The sequence below is a fragment of the Rhipicephalus microplus genome, chromosome 1 (genome assembly GCF_043290135.1).
Source record: "Rhipicephalus microplus isolate Deutch F79 chromosome 1, USDA_Rmic, whole genome shotgun sequence".
Taxonomy (NCBI): domain Eukaryota; kingdom Metazoa; phylum Arthropoda; class Arachnida; order Ixodida; family Ixodidae; genus Rhipicephalus; species Rhipicephalus microplus.
In genome coordinates, this window is record NC_134700.1 from 155,671,577 (window position 1) to 155,693,920 (window position 22,344).

At 44.4% G+C, this 22,344-nt stretch overlaps 1 protein-coding gene across 5 annotated transcripts in view; it reads right to left on the reverse strand.

The window, feature by feature from the left end:
* Nucleotides 1-6,610: 6,610 nt before the first annotated feature.
* LOC119178092 (calcitonin gene-related peptide type 1 receptor-like) overlaps nt 6,611-22,344 on the reverse strand; it is a 184,791-nt gene continuing 169,057 nt past the window's right edge. For 2 of the 5 annotated variants that reach the window (XM_075887534.1, XM_075887533.1), the window contains 7 exons: nt 22,153-22,219; nt 21,945-22,030; nt 19,836-19,968; nt 13,270-13,311; nt 12,652-12,741; nt 9,917-9,980; nt 6,611-6,721 (listed from right to left, as the gene is read on the reverse strand). In XM_075887534.1, coding sequence (XP_075743649.1) covers nt 6,699-6,721; nt 9,917-9,980; nt 12,652-12,741; nt 13,270-13,311; nt 19,836-19,968; nt 21,945-22,030; nt 22,153-22,219 — 505 coding nt within the window. In that variant the 3' untranslated portion in view covers nt 6,611-6,698. Of the gene's footprint in view, nt 6,722-9,916; nt 9,981-11,504; nt 11,607-12,651; nt 12,742-13,269; nt 13,312-19,835; nt 19,969-21,944; nt 22,031-22,152; nt 22,220-22,344 lie in introns of all 5 variants that reach the window. The other 3 variants (XR_012893934.1, XM_075887536.1, XM_075887535.1) reach the window with 3 other exon arrangements.

The following is a 22,344-nucleotide window of genomic DNA, read 5'->3' on the forward strand; positions in this document are numbered from 1 at the left end:
CTCTCTCTCTCTTGATTTATATGTGGGGTTTAACGTCCGAAAATTACCATAAGGTTATGAGAAATGCCGTAATGGAGGGCTCCGGAAATTTCTACCACCTGAGACTTTTTAACGTGCACCCAAGTCTGAGCACACGGGCCTACAAAATTTCCGCCTCCATCGGAAATGCAGCTGCAGCAGCCGCGATTCGATCCCGTGACATGCGGGTCAGCAGCTGAGTACCTTAGCCCCTAGTCCCCCGCTGCTGGGCCAGAGAGTTCACTCTTTATGCAGATCATCAACCACTTCTCGGAATTTTAGTTAAAGACACACCTGTGCCGGCACTTGCCACCGCGTGAATGCAAAGATGGGAAATAACGCTGGAGTGTACAATTCAAAACTAAAATACCGAAAGGAAAAAATTTTTGAGGTGGCTGATGATCTGTCTTAGCTTCCACTGCCTAATGTAGCTGTCGACGAGCCTTCCAAATGTCTCTTCCTCTTTGACAGCATGTCCATCAGTTCGGATGAGGTGGTGAGAGCCACAATACGTGATCCCACTCTATCTCGCGTGACGCAATTCATATTAAATGGGTGGCCCTCAGAGTGCTCTGAAGCCTTTATATCATTTCATTCGTGGCGCGACGAGCTATCGGAAGAGCAAGACTGCATAACTTGGGGATCAAGAGTAATCATTCCAGATAAGCTCCGGCTACAAGTTTTGCAGCTCTTCTAGGAGCGCCCAGGATCAAGCCGCATGAAAGCGTTTGCAAGAAGCTATGTGTGGTGGCCTGGCCTCGACCTTTCTGTTGAGAACTATGTCTGACAATGTCGCGTGTTCCAGGCCGTCCTAAAACAGCTCCCCCGGTTTTTTTGCAACTATAAACTTACCCCACGAAGCCCTGGCCAACGCGTGTACCTGTACTATGCTGTAAAAGGGTCGCAGGCGTTCCTAGTCCTCGTCAACGCGTTCTCTAAGCGGATCGAGGTCTTACCTGTGCCGTCCACTAATACTAACAAAAACACTGAAAAGCTACGTTGCATGTGGGCGCGTATGGTCTGCCAGAGGTGCTGTTGAGTGATAACGGACCCCAATTCATTTCAGACGAGTTCAGGGTGTTTTTAAGCTGGATGGGGTAACGCACGTCAAGACGCCACCGTACCATGCGGCCTCTAACGGAGCGGCCGAACGTCTGGTGCAGACGACCAAACAAGCCCTGTCAAAGCATTTCTTACAGGACAAGGCTAGTGACCACAAACACACATTATTGATATGTTTAGGCAACTATCTAATGAGCTATAGGAGCACTCCACACAGTACCACTGGCCAGACCCCGCAGAACTTTTTTTGAAAAGACGGCCAAGGGTAAAGCTTATTTGCTAATTAAATCCTGATTTTGAGCTCTCGATGCGTGAGAAGCAGCAACGTACCAAACTGCCAAATTACATGTCACGTGCGGTTTCTCAAAGTTTTGCTGTGGGGGACGCTGTGCGGGGGAACACGGTGTGAGGTGAGAAGGGGTCGTGAGACGAAGGTGTCGTAACACAGGTTGTTAGTCGCGTAACTTATTTGTGAAAGTATCGCAGGCGCTGCGATTTGCGCATGCTGACAACATCAGAGCCCACTACGCAACCCCGTATTTCGCAAGCTGTACACAAGTGCAACCTGTTCAAACCTCGCAAGACGCCACCCCTCCGATGGTTCCCGGGCTATGTGGGCCTGCGATCTGGTTGCCTCTCGAAGATCCTCGCATGACAGAATCTGCCACGGTTCCCCTACCGGCAACTGCATCGCCAACGGCCGAAATCACTGCCTCTGGCTCCTCGGACCATCCTGGTGCTTCAGGTGCGCCATCGGCCGCCGAACGTGCAACCCTTCGGCGTAGTGAACGCGTGCGACGTGGCCCGGACAGATAACAGCCGAGTGACTTTCGAAAGTAATCCGTGGGGGAAGGAGTGTTGTGGTGTGACGTCACATGTCACCTGGGCATCCTGTGTGGGCATTGCTGTGCGGCCTATTACGTGTTCTTTGGCTATATATACGTGTGTGTTCGGTAACAAACTTATCACTTGTTCTTAGAATGTTGCCGGTTCCTCGCGTTATAAAACTGGTATCATCCGATAACAAACTGGGAGCATAAAAATTTGCAATTAGACATATGTTTCTGCGAGCTGATCAATCAGCTTTTCGAACCCTACTTTATTGAACAATTCGTTGGGGAATATGTAAATAGAACAAAGAGTTATCAAATGATTGAATAGAATAGCGCAAACAGCCACAACCTCAAGAGAGCTTTGTAGCGGAATGTGCTCGCATGCTACGCTTCTTTATGCAATGATTGCCACTCCTCCTGAAGAGGAATTGCCAGCATTTCGATCTTTACGAAAAACCACGTATTGACTCAAGAAATTCGTGTGAGTTCACTTTAAATAAGTTTCTTGAACACATAACTTTTCAGGCTAATAATCATTTACTAAGTCTTCGATATCATTAAGGTTATGAAACATGCGCCTGGCCTTCCACTGTAGTATTTGTGGGGCCATATCGAGTAAAAGTGTGTGTCCTGTGTTCAGATGAACGTGCTAGAGATGTGTTAAAGAAAGGTTACCCATCAGGCTACCAATACTTTGGTGGAGCGGTTGCGGGATGTTTTCCTTACTTATTGCGCTCGAAAGAGCACTGATCTTTGGGCGTCGATGAACGCTGATGTTCGTTCATCAATTTCCATTGCCTTCTCTGAGGCGGTGGAAGGTCCAGCACCGGGCACAGAGACTAGCATCTCCGGCCTTCGAATTCAATTCAGCTTGGGAGTCTTCAACTTTCAACTGAAGCATTATACTTTGTAGACAGTTTGATTTGAACAAGAAAACAAAAGACATACAAAAGCATTCATGTACACTGTCGTTCTTTATAAAAGAGAACACACGAACGCGTGGCCTGCACTCTGTGGCGGCTTCCTGCAGCACCTTAAACCGACAAGTTGAGAAATCACGCTTGCTTTTGGCGTCATCTATGGCCAAGCAAGATAACGAGTCATGGCCGGTAGGCAAGCGCTGCTAGATAACGTTCCATCACCGCTCGCGCTGTGCGCGATATCGGGTGATTATACTGCAGCTCGCGCCATGGTCGCGCACAACGTTTGATATGTTGGCAGTAGACTACGTACTACACGCGTGAGCCGAGATGGGGTGCAAAATAACAGCGCTTGTCTACTAGCCATAACTGGTTATTATTGTTATTTTTGACAACAGATGACGCTGAAAGCAAACGTGTTTCCTTTCGATGTCAGTGGATGGTGCTGTAGGCAGCCGCCGCAGAGCGAAGGCCACGCATTCGCGTGTTCCCTTTCATAAAGGACGACAGCGTACATTTTGAAGCGGAAAATTATGTCGACATTTTGCAGCTGACGGAAGGTATGGGCAGTTTTTCGCTTAATAAGAAACCAGCAAATCGCTCGTCATTTCTTTTCTTGTGCTTCCTTTTTAGCTCAGCAAGAAGCAGCTTTATGAACATTCTTCAACCCGTCCACGTACAATTTTCACATGGAGGCATCTCAACAAATTCATTCTTCCTCCTAAATCTCTTAATGTGTTTGATGATTGCTTTTTCTTCAAGTACATCTGTTTGCTTTCTATATTTGAGGTTCCGGACGAAGCTCTGACGTTTCTATTAGCTCGTTGGGTAGGTTGAAGTTCGGTCACAGCATTGACGAGCGCTGGAAATCGTCTTCAGCATAACTCAACATCGGACTATGTGCCAGATGATAATAGAATTAAGGAAATTGTATATAACAAAATATACGTACTCGCAAGAAAATCCAGGTCTCTATTCAAAAAATGATCATCACAATAAAATTGACTCTCATGAATTGTTTCTGCCAACCGTAATGCTCTTGGTCATATTTTGGAAAGTTGCCGGCCAGTCGCACAAGTAACTTATGAAAAAATTATTGTTACGGCAAGGCCGTGAGGCGTGTAATCGGAAGATCATAGCGTAGGAACTTTCAAATGTGCAATTGTTACTTTTGAAGTATTGTGAGTACAGCACAAGTTTCAGAATAATTAGAATCAACAAAACAGATGAATTTGAACTTGTTCAGGTAGCTTAGTAGTTCCGGTGTTTCGCTGCTTTTGCGTATAATCTTCTTCTTCTGACACATCGTCAAAATGCTACGAGAATGCCTTGGCTGACTAGGCTTGAGTGTGATGAACACTTCATTACACCTCGACAGTGCAGTACGCTTTACTGTACAATGGTAAGACGAGCAAACACAGCAAGAGCGCTGTGTTGTCTACTAAAGCGCTTGGCATTATGTCACACCAACAAGACGGCACCTCGTCACTTTAAACCTCATTTTAAGCTCTGTCTTGGTACATCACAATATTATTTTTTAACCAGATATGACCAATCAAGCTATGCAGCACAGCTCGTTATGATTTGCTCACTTTATTATGTAGCGACGTGGGGCATATTGTGAGTTCCCCAGTTGTGTGGTGTTTTCATAGTGTACAAAGTCAATATTTGCCCTTTGGTGTTTTGGCAAGTCTACGTGCAAAACAAGTTTAACCTTACCTGAGGAGACATGGAGCGTTGTTCATATCACTCACCTTTTTGGAGTACGCAGAGCAAGCTTACCTTTTATTCTTGAACAAACGCATAATTTCGAACGAATGACTGTGACAGTGCGTCAACACAGAGGAGGTAGGGATTTCAACTTCGTGTTACACCATGGCCACGCATACAACTCGACAGTTTTCGGAAGAGCTTGCGCATTTGGTTCCATACTTAACAGATTCACGAAACCACATCCCATTCACCAAAAAGTTTTTGGGTGCTTTTCAGTGTGTCACGCGCACTCTGGTAATTTATTAATGTGGTAGAAATGAGCCCCCCTTTATGTTTACTTGACAACTTGCTTCCTGCAGGTGGCAGGAATTTCGAACCACTCCACTTCTGCGACATACTATTACAAATAGTAAGACAATATTAAAAAAGAGCCAAAAACAAGGCCTCGTCTTTCTACTCTTCTAATCCATTGTTTCATTACTCGCGCTAACATAATTCTCCTAGTTATGAACGATCAACTGGCTCACTTGCGCATTTTGTTTACTTCGTAATTTATCACAATACCTAAAAAAACACACGAAAAAAGCGTGAGTGAACGCACACAACAGTTGCAGTGCTGCGCGCTGAGAACTGCGTCAATGACTTCTGCCGGTCGTACGACGACACCGCAGTATTGCGGCTCTGACTGAACTGCGAACTGCCTCTTGCAAGAAATACAAAAAGAGTGTTTGCAAAATGCTTGATCTCCCACTTCTTTTCAATACAGAAATGCACCTGCTTGAGAGTATTGCATTAATTAGCCTCAGCGACGGTGTGAAGAATGCGCTGGTGTCTTTGAACTTTATGTCATGTAATTTGAGATCTCCTGTGTGCAGCGCGCACTGAATTTCATCAAGCTCATTGTGATGAATGTGTTCCCACATAAATAACAACTATGCCTAGAAGACATGACGAGAAGGTTTGGACGCGGAATACAGAATTTCGTATGCAGGCTGAACCGTAAAATACATCGAAGCCACACGATTTATAACACATCCTACGAAAGCCGGTGGTTGCTTTTCTAGCCACGTTTTAATGTGCAGACACACTGCAACCTCCTATGGTGGTCTATTGATACCCTCCTGTCCAATCAAGAGCTTAGATGGCAAAGCCTTTAGTGAAGACGCGTGTATGACACTGAAGAGCCACCGATTTCTCAAGGGTAAGTTATCGCACTGTTGGTAAGAGCCATGGAATGGTATGCACGCTGTTCATTTCGTGTTCATTGCTGTATGTGGCTTCCCGAAAGAATGTTTTGCAAAAACGTACGAAAGCCCAAAAGTCAGCACAGCAGTGGTGTGCACCTTTAGAATCTTGCAGAACATTCACATGTGGATGTTAGATAATTTTCTCATGCTGTTAACTGCTGGATACAGCAGATGCGAGACGGAGGTGGTATATCTTACTCTAAATCACGCTATCTTGAATAAATGAGCCAATCAACGCAAGACAATTTGTAATGATGATAACGTTACATCAGCGTGCGATATGTTCAAATAATTGCCAACATGCCTTCAAGCCAATGATGATTGACGTGAGTTTCTCGATTAAGTTCGTTCTATGCCTGGTAGAACTGTATCTTCTAACACCACGATGGATGATTATCTGAGGAGATGTGGTGCTTTGAAATTCACAAATTCTCACAAGTGCAGGCATTAATGTTGAATGACGTTCATAAAGCGAAATGGCAACATTTTTTTTTCTTGAGTTGCTCCCTGGCCCCTACTCTGTGTCGGAGGGGAATCGATTGATTGATTTGTGGGGTTTAACGTCCCAAAACCACCATTTGATTATGAGAGACGCCGTAGTGGAGGGCTCCGGAAATTTTTGACCACCTGGGGTTCTTTAACGTGCACCCAAATCTGAGTACACGGGCCTACAACATTTCCGCCTCCATCGGAAATGCAGCCGCCGCAGCCGGGAATTGAACCCGCGACCTGCGGGTCAGCAGCCGAGTACCTTAGCCACTAGACCACCGCGGCGGGGCTGTGTTGGAGGGGAACAAATTTAAGAATGACGCAAATGTTTCAATCGTTGTGACTGCTTTGCATTTCACTCCTTTCACACCAAGGTCTGCTGGAGGTGATTTGGCGACACAGACGGACTTCTGCCATCAGATGGGCGTCTTGGCAGAAACTGTAAAGGAAATAGCTACTCTGTAAGCTGGGCCTCATATTTGCTAAAAAAGCTTTGAAAAAAAACCAAGCTTTTCTGGCAGTAACATTACTTAAGAAGATTTGAAAACTAAAAAAAAAGAACCACCAAGATGCTATCTTGGTGTATATTTTTTTTCAGCCCCTGCCCTTTAACGAATGACTATTGGTGGTTCTATGGTAAGACTGATTCAAGCACAGAGCTTTGCTGAACACATTCTCAGAAGTACAGCATTGAATTGAGCTGCTTTTTTTTCATTATTAAACATGAAAAAAAAAAGAGTTGCGTAGGAAGATGACGGATTCGTTCCTTCCAATGTTCATTTTTTTCATAGCCTTGCTTTTTTTTCTCGAGTACAATATTGTCTGTAGCTCGATCCATGCTGACAGAACATGCAGAAGCTTAAAAGCCGGGCTCAAGGTTTGTGGTTGCTTATTTCAATATAAGTTAGTCGGTAGAAAAGTTATGTTAACAAGTCCGGAAATAGAGAACCATGCTTTCGATTTTTTTTAACTCATTGGTGCATCTACTTTTTTTCCAACAGATCTCGCAGTATTCAAATGCTGATGAGCATATGGGTAGTTCAAAATGGATAATATTGAATATTTTATATGCATACCTAACATTTCTTTGTTATGCACAAGTGCATCCCACGTAATGTGTTGTTTCATTACATTGCGTACAATGGATTATGAATATTTATTTTACATACGTTTTACTGACAATCATTGTAAAATTTTATGTTCATGTGCCAGATGTGTATTTTAATAATATTTTTTAAACTGCCCTAAGTACTGACATTAATAAGCGGCTCAATTGAGCGTCGCGTTCTAGAGTGCATGCCATGTAATTGTCGTTCCCTATGTTTGCAGCGAAAGGCATGCTTTCGTTTTACTGTAAGAAACATTGCACCTAAATCCAACATCCATTCATAATAGGAGAATAAAACAATCAGACATAAAGCAAGTATGATGGACAACTCCCAAAGATAATTTTTATTTTAGGGTTTTTACACTGATTCGTCGAAGTACCACTCGCACATCTGATATTACTGAGCAGTACTGGCAGTACTGAGCATCTGAGCAGTACTGTTTGAACTGTACACAACCATCCGCTATTTGATGTTGCTTTCTTACACAGGTACCAATTGGTCCAAGTTGTACAAATCGTACACAGTGATTGACTTCGAAAGTGCACAGTATTATTACGAAAGAGCACAGCAAATCTGCACATTTGGCACACTGAAATGACAGGATTATACGGACAAGGTGGGTGAGAGTGACTTTTCCCGTAAAACATAAACTGTCACAAACCCGACTCAATAAAGCGATGTGTTCGTAGAATGGGTACAGAAAACAATATACCCTGGTTATAGCACAATCTCTGGAAGTTTAAAGTCTCTTTATTAAGAATAATTAAAGTTCCAGAGATACGTTCTTTGGTCTCCACGCATATGCACTTTTCGACTCTCTGCCACATTCGCTTGAAGTAGGAACTTGCGTCAGAAAAATGCTTTTGTGCTGGTTTAAGTACTACATCTGAATGGTGCACACAAAACTAGACTGTGTATTTCTGGTGTTATCACGATTTTAGCTGCACTTAATGTAACCAATTCTGCAGGTGACATTGTTTTCTAGATAAGGGGTTAGCAGCCTGTGGCCCTCGGGCCATATTCGACACGTGGGTCACTATGATGCGGCTCTCAGCACGACGTCAAAGCACACACCCCTCTCCTTGTCAGTTCATACCTCCACTGTAATGTTTCTATGTCGGCTGTATTGTCCTATCTCGACGTTGAAGGAGCTCTTTACGTAATAGACTAGCATCACTTCTATTGCAATTTTATTCATTACTATCAATTCACCTTTTTTTGCTTGCCAACAGAGGCCAACAAAAAAAAAATCCCCCTAAATTCGCTGTTTGACCCTTGGCATGTTTGCAACTAAGCTCTAAGCCACAAAAGCTTGCTGACTTCTGTTGTGAATATTTAAATATTACACTTACAAAGATGAATACGACTGTATGCTTATCTTTATGTTAGCGCCTGGCTTGAGTAAAGATGAAGCGTCTATTATAAATTGTAAATCTCCATGTGTTAAACGTGCACCAGAAACTGGCATCATTTTTGCTTACGTCGATTATTTCAGCACTTCTCCCAGTTGCCTCAAAATATGTAATGCATAGTCTAGTTATATTATCTCGTCAGTGCCTGCCGAATGGGGTGCATTTGAGGAGACAGCCTTGCGACCTTAGATAAAGTACATAGCTTTAAATACTTGGTAATGTAACCACGCTTACTAGATATTATCTTTAGTGTGTTCGAATTACATACATCTGCAATTTTTCATTTTTTGTCATGCGAAAACGCGATTACGAGGGTCACCTACACGTCCACAAATAAGTCGTGACTGTACGGCACACTTGAGCTAAAAATGACGCAAAGGCAGAGCTTATGTGTCTGAACACTCCACTGTTATTAGTAGAGAGACTAAGGTACGGTACTACACTGATACCTAGAGTTCTGCAGTGAATCACTTGACTGTTAAAGGGGATTGAACTTGGTCTATCCAGTTCACTTAAAAAACTGCTGAACCACAAGGTGTGAATTCTTTTTCACAAAACCATGCTGATGTTGGGCAGGGTCATTGTTCTATGATATGCACCGATTAACGTTTCTTATATTAGGCAGCTTTAGCAAACGTGGTATTTCTAGCGCAATTATTAAAACCTTGAAAAGAAAACAGAAAAGCGCCAGTCTCTTTTCTCAGTCATTTTGCCATGTTTCGAACATTGTGCACGAAACGACATGCTTAACAAACTTCGGCACTAACTCACGTCGCTAAGCGCCTTGGGTAATTTAGGCTTTGTACCGTCTTGCTAATATTTGAGAACTTGATTTTTATAATGCACGAACGGGTTCACTGTAACCGTTTTTACTGTAATTCTGCGCAATATTCTGACATACGCTGAAACATTTTACACGTTCTCAAGTGCGAAATTCGCTGTCAAATTTTAACATAAGAATGGCCGGAGCACCAAGGTAACACATGGGGTCACATAGTTGACTATTGTATTGACAAGCCACAATATCAGCACACAGCGCTATTCACAGCATACTTCCAACAACACCAATAGTGTACCATGTAGCAGGTAAAATGCGAAGGAAATGCTTCTCACTTGAGTGGGAAGGGGCTTGTACTCGGGGTAGGGATAAATTGGGATGCAAGCAGTGATAACGGGGCTGCAAGAGGAAAGGTTGTCGTAAGCAGAGATCGTCACTGAATGCGTGTTAGGGAGCCCTAGACTATATAGCAATGCAGCAGCCACAAGACAAGATGCGGGACATGCTATACAGCGACAAGCGAAAGGCTTCTGCCGGGCTGATATATACCTGCCATACAATTGGCCTTTTTATTACGCTCACAAACGATCACAGTGTACAGATTGCCTTAGCACTTTGTGTTTTCACTTAGTACACCGCCAATGATTTCACACCAACAGTGAATGACAAATTAAACAATCACATTCACATTTGAGTTGTGAGATTGTTGTTGAAGGGGACCAGCAACACAGCGGAAGGAAAACAGGGCAGATGTCTCATATTCAAAGTCAGTGTTGTTTAAATGTCCAAGTAAACAGATATTACTTGAATGTGTTCAGTATGGAAGTATATATAGCCTACGAAACGTAATCAGTGCAACGTCTTTGCAGGTGTCATAACCACTATTTGTCTTATTCTCGGCGCAAACTCTAAAGCTTCAGATCACGTTGCACTGCCGGACATCCCTGCTTTGAGTTGACACCTGGCAAGTGGTAACCACGTGCTTCGTTTCCCAATCAGCAGGTAGTGTCACCAACCTCCAGGTAACTAGCTTTCAATAATTTTCAGTATGGAAAGATTTTACTAGCTATTTCATGAAGTTTAGCTGGTTCGGATGCTCTTTTCGAAAATTCATTACACCGATAGGTTTCAAAATATTTGATTAGACTCTTTCCAGTTGCGAAATCAAACGTGGGATGCTTATCACTGAGTCAGTATATCATTTTTTAGATATTTCCAGCACGAAGTGCCTTGCACAAAGATGCTTTGTGGGGCGACCATTTAAGTACACTGGAAACATGTGATCTAACACTCACTGGCCATTCTCTCGTGAAATACTCGCCATGTGTAACTCACAGGTGTTCCGATAGACTCGCATGATTGTTACGTCAAGTGGGGTCGCATTTCCGCCATCTACTCAATTTACAAATGAATGTTGCGTAGAAATGGTTTCTAGAGTTCATCAATGTTGTGTAGCTAGGTTTTGAACTTCAAAACAGACGTAATCTCCACAACTTGGACAAAATGTATAATGTGCATTCGTCAACCATATCCAACAATGTTCTCACGAAAGTGGCATTGGTTACGATAAACGTTTAAAATAATTAAAAAAAACTCTGTACTAGAGTCCAACGGCGTGTGTGCGAATGCAATCGCATAAGCTTGCACGGAATTCATAAAATACGAAAACGGTATTAACCGGAGCTAATTTGTTCATGGTTATCCTTGATTTGAGCAGTAAAACTTGATACGACGGACATCTTTAAGAGGGCACAGCGACGTCCGTGTCTGTAGTCTCCCTATCCCTGGTATCAAGTTCCGCGGCTCAAACTGACGTTATTCATGAAACAAATGCTTCTCTGAAATTTGTTGTAGCTTTGGTAGGGGGAGGGAGTGAAAAGGACGAAGGTAGTGGAAGGAACTGTTTAGTTAAGACCTACTCACGAAGTTCAGTCAGTGACACTCCGTCTTATACGCGCCTCAAGTAAGTGTGAAGAGGGCAGGATATCCCGGAATTTCAGAGGGGCAGTCAGTATGTTGAGTAGTCTGTAAAATTTCGCGCATATGTTCAAGACAGCACGTGTAGCCAACTAGCACACATACTTATGTGAACAGTGCTGCTAGTCCCCTTCAAGACAACTTATACAGAGAGCTGTACAATTTCTCCATTTTTACAACGCACTAGTCTATGCATGAGCAAAGATATAATGCAAGAAGAGGGTCACAGGAGTAGCGTTATCAGTAAGTACAGGTCACTCAAACACAACAACCATGAGACAATAGGCGAAAATTGAGAAATCAATACAAAAATATCGCCATTTATGTGTTTTACATGAACTAGTCACGGTGCTGCTGGGATGCTCAGATACAATGGCATCAGAAAAAGGCACTCCAGTGGGGAAGGAATGTGTACGCACACAAAAGTACATACCCTGCTAGCCGAATATACAGAAATCTAAGCTGCATGGTTCCATTGACACGGCACATACAGCACAGCACAAACAACGCCAGCCTTTGGACAATGTACGGGGCTCAGGGAATCGAACAGTTTAGAATGTTCGTGTAGAGCTACTGGTATGCGTAGTTGCTCGAGATGACCCGTCATGTCGCTACGAAAACGACCATGAATGGTAACGTCATCAGCTACGTAAGGTCACGAGTCAATATGTGCCCACTTCTTACCACCTGAAAACAGTGCAAATGAAAGTACGCTCATTACTCAGCGCTAAATTGACGTGTTTCCTTCCGTGAGCACCGTACATACATTTAACATATCAGTTTTGAGAGGACTAGAAGCACCATGGTGAAAGAACAGAAGCAGGAGGCAATGGGCGTTCCACTTCTTCGTGCTGGAAGCCATGCGATATGATGCTTATGTGAGGAATGCCAACGTTCGAGCGGAAAAGCGACAACGTTTGAAAATGCCGTGCGCTCTTCCTTTTCGATTTATTTTTTTACAGAGGTGGAAGCTTTTCGGGAGGCATGTGGAACACAAAGAGAGTCACCGTTAGAACTCTGTTCTCGTCACTCGGCGGCTTCAAATTACGCTGACGCATTTATACTTCTGCGGAGATTTTCTAAATCGACTTACACTGATGCTGGTATTCGCGTACGACATCCTACGAGCTTTGTTTCTGAACCATGGCGTCTGCGACAACGTTTTCCGCAGGACGCCCAAAACCTGAAACGAAAGATACAGCCGTACATGTCACCAGGTTTGGTCAGTCCTGCCAACATATTTATTGTACTGTTTTTTTTTTCAGTATTACTGACCAGTGTTATTTTGACGTTTGCCCGCATTTTCAAGAAGGCAGAGGTACTCGCGTAACCTCGACTGTAAAAGTCTCACAACAAGAAGGACATGTACAAGTGTTGGGCTGCGTATTCCACCAAACATCACGTCTGTTTTTACATGTACGCTTATTTATATCACGCTTTGTTTGAGCGTCTTCTGAACTTCTCGATCCTTTCAAATATCCGCCGGCACTAAATATTGAGTAGGCGGGGAAGTGTTTCGGAGTTGAGCTGCGCGATTAATTCGTTTCGTGGGCACCAGCAATCAAAATGACTTGATAAACTTGAATCATATCGAAAGACAAATTTTATTATTTGAATTAGACCTGAGCAGGCACTGAAAGGACAGCTGTAAGTTGTGCTTAGCCTTCTCTACGGGCATGGTCTCAGAAAAATGATACGAAATTCTACTAACCTCTCCATTGAAAAAGCAGAACAAAAGTGCGACGCAAAGACCCTGGAAGAAATAAATGAAATGATTGATCAAGCGGTTGTGCACATGATTCACTTTTCGTTCCAATTGCACTAGAATCTTTTTATTGCATTTCATTGCATTGCATTGTATACACTCACGACGTACAAAATTGTGGACGTGAACCGCGAAGCCACGTTACAGGCTGCCTGTTTCCCCCTTCAGTCACGACTTAAGATCGACAATCAGAAATGCGCGAAATTTGGATTGAATAATTTGAAGACAGACAGTATTACATTCCAAAAAAAAGAAAACGAAGGAATGTTTTGTGAGTTTCAGTAATTAAAGTTAATGAGTATGTAACTAAGCAACATCACTTGATGTACGCAGACTGAGTTCTTCCTTGATGTTGTTCTACAGCTATTTTTTTCTTTCTTCTTTAATATTTTTTTTATATTTCATCCTCTCCGTCTAACACTCGCATAACTCGATTTCTTCCTAACTTCTATTTATAAACATTTGCTATGCTGTTTGAAATATTTACAGTCGCCACCACTGTTAGAGTGAGCGCGGCATGCGTGGCTGCTCAGCAGACGCCTTGCGGAGTATGGCGGCGCAAGCAGAAATAGCCCCAGAGGCGGTGTTGGGCGGCATCATCTGCTAGGGTGCCTACCACTTCGCAGACGCGCAATCTAGGGTTCAGCGCTCGAGGTTAAATGGGAGGCTCCGTTGCAGACTACGCGCAGCTAACTCCGCCTGTGATGGCGCTCGCGCCGCAGTAGTTCGCACGGCACCCGTCATGGCGTCCCGCAGAGTGCGGTCGCCCGCTCCGTGTTTATTTATTTATTTATTTCATCATACTGCGGGCCGAGTGCCGGCCCAAAGCAGGAGGGGCATACATATCACCGACATCAACGTGAACAAGCGTGTCCAGAATTTACACACTCAAAAAAAGGTTGAATAGACAGACGAACAAACGCATTCATAGGTAAGATTACAAAGTGGACGCAAATGAAAAGGCGCATAAAACAACCAACACATCAAAAAAAGGGGGAATCATATATTCACTAACAAATATTCCTCTAGACATTGATGAAAATCGTGTGCTTGAACGACGAACTCTGGTAGACTATTCCATTCCGATATAGTTCTCGGAAAAAAACTATTATAAAAAGCAACAGTACGAGCAAATATAGGCTTCAATGCATGGGTCGACGTGTGCCGCGTTCTTCTTGATGTCAACTGCCCTAGAAATGACGGTGGCGTTATATTCATCCTTTTGCCCAGAATGCTCTGCAGGAAAAACAAACGGGCTATCTTCCTACGTGTTTCCAGGGGCGTAATCTTATTATTCTGCATTAGCTCTGAGATAGCCTCGTGTCTCCTATACTTTCCAAAAATAAAGCGAACTGCTTTCCTTTGAATTCTCTCGAGCTGGTGAATGTCTTTTCTCGAGCTGGTGAATGCTGTTATGGTTCTGTTATGTTATGGTGAATGCTGTTATGGTTCTTTTCTCGAGCTGGTGTCTTTTCTCGAGCATTCACCAGCATTCTCTCGAGCTGGTGAATGCTGGTGTTCCCTCTCAAGCCCGAACCCACGGAGGAAGGAATGAGTTGTTTCCTTCCTCCATCCTCCACGCCTTCCTTCATAGCGTACGCTGCCCGAGCACGCGCGGTACGCGCTCCGGGAGTCGCGCATGCGCAGATGTCGTAAGCGCGCCTAAACGCTCTGCGTACGCGAGTGTCTGCGGCGATCTGATTTCGCCCTTGAGACGGCGCGCGTCACGGAGGAAGGAAAGGTAAGGAGAGAACCTGACGTCACTCGTTGTGAAGCCGCGATGAAGCCGGAAGTCGGCCGTATTGACTGGGCAAATTCTTCTCTCTTGTTTACATATGAATGCGAAGCTGAAGGCGCGTCTCCCTCTCTGTCTCAAAAAGCACGTGGCCTGCGCGCCGCGTGCGCCGGTGCTACCCGAAACCAACGGAACGGATTTCAACAAGCTGTCCTGCCACGATACGGTTGACGAAATCTCTGCGTATGGCTGTTGTACTCATGCACTGCTGGCGTTTACGATAAACACGGCAAGTGGCACGTTAGGTTTTTTTTTTTTTTAATTTGATGTGTTCTTCGTGAAAATAAAGTTGATATTTCGGACATATCCGCGCGAAGAACCAGGCACCGAAATTTGTACAGCTTGTTTCAGATCACCTTTTCCCACTTTTGCGCTTCTATTTAGGCTTTATGAAATTTTCGGTCAGGCTGTGGGCTAGACACAGTTTTGACGGACGCTGCAAATTCGGAGTACGTATACGCACGCTTGTTCCGTGGTTTCTAGTTCAGACACCTGGTTACAACCACCACCGGAGGAAAATCGCGTAGCTAACAAACAGGCACAAAGAATGGATGCTGTCGAACACCTGAAGTACGTCACGGTTAGGTGCGAGGCCCATGAAAACGCGCACACCGCCGCTGGACCGCCTGAACGGTGCCGCACCGCACTACATCAACAATAACAAAACGCCGCCATTGTGCCCAGTGACTATGGCCGCTGTGACGTAATTTCCGCCACATTTTTTTACGCCCTGCGCCGGCTGGGCATGCCCTCTCCTGCTGCCTTTCCTTCCTCCGTGCTGGACACTGTCTAACTCCGCCAAGCCGTGCTGGCCGCGCTTGGAGCCCCGCAGATACGAAACAACACCATGGCTGTACTCAGACATTGACCTAGTCGGCGTGTAGTAACCAATTCAGATTACCTTTTCTTTCCTTTTCGTGCACATTTTACATTCCTACATACAGGACAGGTATATATATATACTCACAGCCATATATATTCATTTACGAGCTCTATTCATACATGTTTCGTCACAATACATGACTGCATGAGACAGCTTAGCTCTATTTCGTACGACGCGTCGTGCACATCGTATGCCTATATGCACACTATGCACTTTACCGACGCTGCAAGGGGTCTTCACTCGTTCGCTAACACCATGTCGGAAACTTGGCTGAGTGACCCCATTGTCAGGAACCGCCGCCTACACAAATTGGACCCATCGAGAAAGCTCCAACTTCTATCGGACCTCTCCCGCCAGAATGCAACTTTACTGTGCCGCCTGTGGTTAGGAGTAGCTTTTACAAAGGCGTACTGCTTTCGCATAGAAATGGCGGATAGCTCTCGATGTGAGTCGTGCGACACTGACGAGACAATAGAACATCTACTGTGTTCATGTGAACGTTTTGCGAGCGAACGCAACTTGCTACGCGAAACGTTAGAGACACTAGACAGTAGACCTTTTTCCGAAGAGAAGATCCTTGGCTCATGGCTCTACGCGTCGCTGGCCATTAAAGCGACGCGGGCATTGCTAAGTTGTCAAAAGACGACCGGACTACGCGACCGCTTATAAGCGTGCAATGGACAAGGTCACATCCACAGACGTTGCCCTTCACTTCTCTCTCTCTTCTCCTTTAATCCCCTCACCCCTTCCCCCAGTGCAGGGTAGCAAACCGGACGTGCGTCTGGTTGACCTCCCTGGGATTCGCTCGCAGGATTTCAAGCTGGACGGATGTGCCCTCGCGATCTCCGACGCCAGCGTAGCTCCCGCCGACTGGTTCGCCCTCCGCGGTCTCCTGATGCCGTGCAGCTCTCGCATTGTGGCGCCCCGCCCTTGGACTGCTTCGACCGAATCCCCACTTTCCTATCCCCTTCTTTTTTCCGTCACTTGCCTGTCTTCTTCTTCGTGTATTTTCCTTCTATTCTTTTTATCCCTCCTCCCCCCCACCCCTATAAGGCACTGCGCCGTGTCGCCTGAAGGCAGACAGAAATTAGGTGCCTTTTTCCTCTTCCTTCTAACCACTACCACCACCACCTCCCTGCCTTTCACTTCTTCCCTTCCTCCTCCTACTCCTCCTCCTAGTGTGTTCTCGTGTCAGGCTTTGTAGAGATGCGTTGTAGAGCTGAATAGTTTTTACCAGCAGCACTCGTTGCGCTCGATGACGTCGCGGCGGATTCGGCGTAGCTGCCGGCGGTGTACTACGGGCCGTGCGCTTAGCTGCGATGTGCAGTGCGCTCGTGTACGTACTCATGCTCGCCTGGCAGTGCTTAGTGGTGCGGCATGGCTCGGTCCAACACCACCTGGACTTTCGAATAGTGGCCAAATTCATATAAATCACTTCGACGCTCACAAACAGCTGAGCACGTGGCGCAACCCGCCTATTCCGGCCTGCTTGTGGTAAGCGCGCGTAGTATGTGGGTGAAAATCGCCATTCCTTGCGAACCGCGCCCGGGGTACGTGTGGTTTGGGCATAACAGTGGCCGCGACTGCCCATGGCTATGCTATTACGCATTCTCTCATCTACTTTTCGTCCTGCTTTCTTTCCTGCTCACTTTATTTTCCTCTATCGTACCCATAATGACCTATACAATGCAAATGTGAAGAATGCTTCCTTCTCTCCTAACCTCTTTTTCTTCTAGGTGACCGTCAGTTCTAGTTTCCACCCCCTTGTCATACATCACGATGCATAGCTGTCATAGGCTTGCCTATTTAAAGGGGCCCTGCAACACTTTTACAGCATTGTCAGAAAACGCTGCCGATCGGTAGTAGAGGCTCCCGACAACACGCGAGCCAAATATTATAGCACAGCACGGGGCCTGGAATTCACAACAAATTATCAAGGTCAGCTAAATATTGCTTTATATTGTCTTCAAAAATCGCACTATATGCCCGAAAATCACGCGTCAAAGACCCATCTATTAGCCATTGGCTCATTTGAACATGGCACACTCGCTTGTTACAGAGATAGCCGCGGGAGGCCGCTACATGACCACGCGTGCGCGTGCGATCACACTGAAAAATCCACGCATTCGAAGAGAAAAAAAAGGGTTCAAGGTCACGAAGCACGCGTGACGTTTTTCTGTGGCCCCGCCATCCCACTCTTAGCTTCCAGCGCTTTCGTCGGGACGAGACAAGAAAGAATGCAATTGCAGCATGCGTCAATCCTTTGTAACTCCAGTCGCAGTGGACGCTTTCTTAAAATTTTTGCGGCGTTGAATTCGTGTGGCAATAAGCTCTTCCTGTGAATAAATTTTATCGTTACGTGAAAAAAGTGTTTCAGGGCCCCTTTAAAAAGGGCGGGGGCACCGCATAAATTGACATAACAAGGAGAAGAGACGCTGCGAAGAATCTTCGACCCCCCCCCCCCTAAATGGAAACGCTGCGCAGGCCTATAATGGCTGTCATATGCTAGGAGCTGCTTGGCACATATCCGTCCTCTGTGGCACGTACAGGACGAGTTTTTATCTGCGACACCGATTTTACCGGCAATCAGTTTTTCAGCGCAAAATACAAACACATAGACGCGAGAGTATACATGAAGACGGGACTGTCCTGTTTTTGGCTTCTGTTGTGTCTGGTGGTGAGCTGCGAAAATTACTGCCGTTTTAGCCTTACTGATTTGACCAGCCATACTCTAAGCCTAAACAGCTTCCATAATAGAACAATAGATGTCAACTTGAATGTTATCCTTGATTGATTTGATTGATATGTGGAGTTTAACGTCCCAAAACCACCACATGATTATGAGAGACGCCGTAGTGGAGGGCTCCGGAAATTTCGACCACCTGAGGCTCTTTAACGTGCACCCAAATTCGAGCACACGAGCCTACAGCATTTTCCCCTCCCTAGAAAATGCAGCCGCTACAGCCGGCATTTCATTCCGTGACCTGCGGGTCAGCAGCCGAGTACCTTAACCACAAGACCACCGTGGCGGGATTAGATGTCATCGTGTCGTTAATAAAACAGATCTAAAGAACTGTCCGGACAATTATTTTCAAGCTTTCGATATAGCAATTTTTTCGGCATTACATAGGAGAGGAGCCTCTAATGCGTGGTCAGTGGGCCGCATGCGGCCTGTGGGAGTTTCACCAGTGGCCTGTGGCCTGCGCGTTACTGTCTACGAACCAAATTATTTTTATTTCCTTAATAAGCATGTTAATGAGCTACATAGTTGTGACTATATATATATATATATATATATATATATATATATATATATATATATATATATATAGTCTCTAGGATGCTTTTTCTTCAGGAGTCATACCATGTCAGCAATGTGTGTTTAAACATAACCTTCGAACAAAAACAGTGTATACTTCAGTATCGTTGTTCATATTTCAATTATTCTAAATATTGGCATCGATATATTTTCTCGAACCGTGACGACCAATGCCCTTCATAGATGGGCAATATGAAAAATATAGGAAATGCATACTTTCAAATGGTTACGTTAGTGGACATCTTTTTCAGACTCCTTCTTGGGCCCCCCTCATCCCTACTCCCGCTCCAATGTTTTCGTGTCTTCGCCCTTTCGGAACTACATTTCATGACTTTGAAGCGTGCTAGAGACTTTTTATAAACTAAGTTGAAGAGTGCAAAAAGTATTTCAGTACTTATTTGCTTTCTCGAATTACTCTTCCATCCTGCTCATAGGTGTAACAGGTATTTTGGCACTACAGCACCATGGAAACACATAACAAGTAGAAGCTAATAAAGCACGACAATGTGGTGTACCTGTAATGATGTGACCAGTGCTGATATTATCTCGTAGGCGAGCAGTATGGACCCTTTGTCTGGTCTGAACGGAGTCACCACGTAGTGCAAGCCCAAGAGGGGAAGCAAGATCACAGTGGCTCGAACAGCTTTCCTGGTAAAAATATATTTAAAAAAAGTGAACTGATCAACAGAAATGCAAGCAACTATACTAGCATTAAAACATGCAATTACAAAACTGAGGTTTATTTCAGAAAACAAAGCAAGGTTTTCGACTTGCCTGTCCCGAGCAAAGAATGTTTGGCAAAAATATTTCGCAAAGTCTTCGTTTCTTTTTTTTTTGAAATGGAAATTAAACGAAAGAGGTTTTGTCACCATTACTTGGCGACGGCTACCCCTTTCGACTTGATTGGTACAAATAAAAATAATAAAAAAAACAATAGCATACAGTCCTACATGGGTGCGAGCAAAAGTTCTCCTATGGCAGAACAAACACGTAGACGCCACGCTCACTTTTAACTTTTGTCCGCTCAGTAGTCGTCACAAATCTTCGTTTTTTTGAAGAAGTGTTGCAGCACCTTCATTGCTTCGCCATTCGTTTTGGATTGCCATATACCTAGTATTTTATTCAACGCAATTGGCCGCTCGGGATCTAACTTACGGAGTTCCAGTTCTAGTCGCCTTCGGTGTGTGTCGTGTTTAGGACAGTCGAGCAAGAGGTGACAGATTACGCACGTGCAAATTACGCACGAAACGTATTCACATGTACAGATGCACATGAAAAAAACGTCTCAGTTGTTACTTCGATGTGTCAGAAAAGCGCGCGCTTTTCGCAAACGGAGACTGCAATGAATGCAGTGACCTTTGTGCGCCCGGTAACAGGATCATTTCATGTAAAGCTCGAGGCCTGCCAAGACGTACGATCCTCCCCGCGAGATAAGGGCGCTCGGGAGAGCGTTGCTCCCCTCCCCTAAGCGGTCACTTTTCTCCTCTAAGATAATAGTACGTGCCGCCGCGCGATGTGGCGACGCGCTCTCATTGCGTCATCTTGCTGGTAATGCTGAAACCACGACGATTCCCCCCCCACCCCCCTTGTGCCGTCAGCAGGGTAAGTGGTAGATATAAATAGCTTGCCGTTTGAACGTAAGAGGACGCGCTCCTCGGTGGCTCAGTGCTTAAGGCCTCACATTCAAGACGCAGAGATCTCACGTTCGATTTCGCATGCTGGAGTCTTTTCTGAATTTGCTTTCTTTTTTTGAATTTATATATATATATATATATATATATATATATATATATATATATATATATATATATATATATATATATATATATATTCAAGGTCGCTGAAGTTCGCTAAGAAATGGGTACCTGGGATGTACACTTTCTGCTTTAGTGACAATGGCAAGTTAGCTCAGCTGATCATTTGAAAATGAATGCCATATGTGCACCGTTCACGTTACTCTTGAGTGGATTTCGTTCTCCTGAGTTGGCTGGCCTTTCAATATTAGGCCGAGATGAATGTACTATACAGCTACTATCTAGCAAATTATTCAGCTTGTCTATCTTAAGTTTACATTCAGGCATTTTTATTTAAGTTTATTAAATAAATAAATAAATAGGATTTTGCTGACCCGGAAATCGAATACCTTGGGAAAAAGTTGAATAAAGACGTTCCGTCAATTTTGTTACATTATAATATGCAGTTCAGGAACTCCACTATTATAGAATTACATTGCTGGGTCACAGCCGGACACGTAGTCTGCGACCTTCAAACTATAGGATTAACTAAAATCCGAAGGTACACGCTTGATATACGTAACATTCTTAACACCCCCTATACAAGACTAGGCATATTAGTCGGTTAGTTCACGTTGATATTGTAGCAAACTACGGCAATGAGCCCTCAACGTTTCAACATTTTTCCTTGACTGGGTCAGCTATTTATTGCAAGAAATTATTAAGAAAACACTGAAGTATTCGTGCTTCCGTTTCGTTGCCTATTTTGCGATTGCGATCTCTATTTGAGTATGTTTATTTATTTATCAATAATGTTTATTTGATCATCAGGTTATATGATCTGGTTATATTCATGAAGTCAAAGCTCATAAGCAAATCGAATATACGTACCTTGTGCTTTCGTTATCCGGAGAATTCACGGCTCTAAGCTTTGTGACCAGGACCCTGACGATGTTCACGAGAAATGCGAAGCTCAGCTGTAGAAATTAGCGAAACAAGCTTTGAGCACGTGAGAGTTTGTCTTTGAATCATGACATTTTCGTTACCACCTTATTTCGGAATTCAAAACTGTAATGTACAACGAGAGCTGAGAACGTACCAGTATTGAGAAGCAAACAGGAACACTGAGGATGTATGTATACCAGACGTCATGCTCGACCCAGCACCTGCGTGGAGACATAAAACAAAAACAGAATATCCACTGCACAAATTATTAATGTGATTTGATGATTTAGCACTTAAGGTAGCTTCACCTAAACAACTTGCCCAAGGTTATCCCGCACGCCATGCG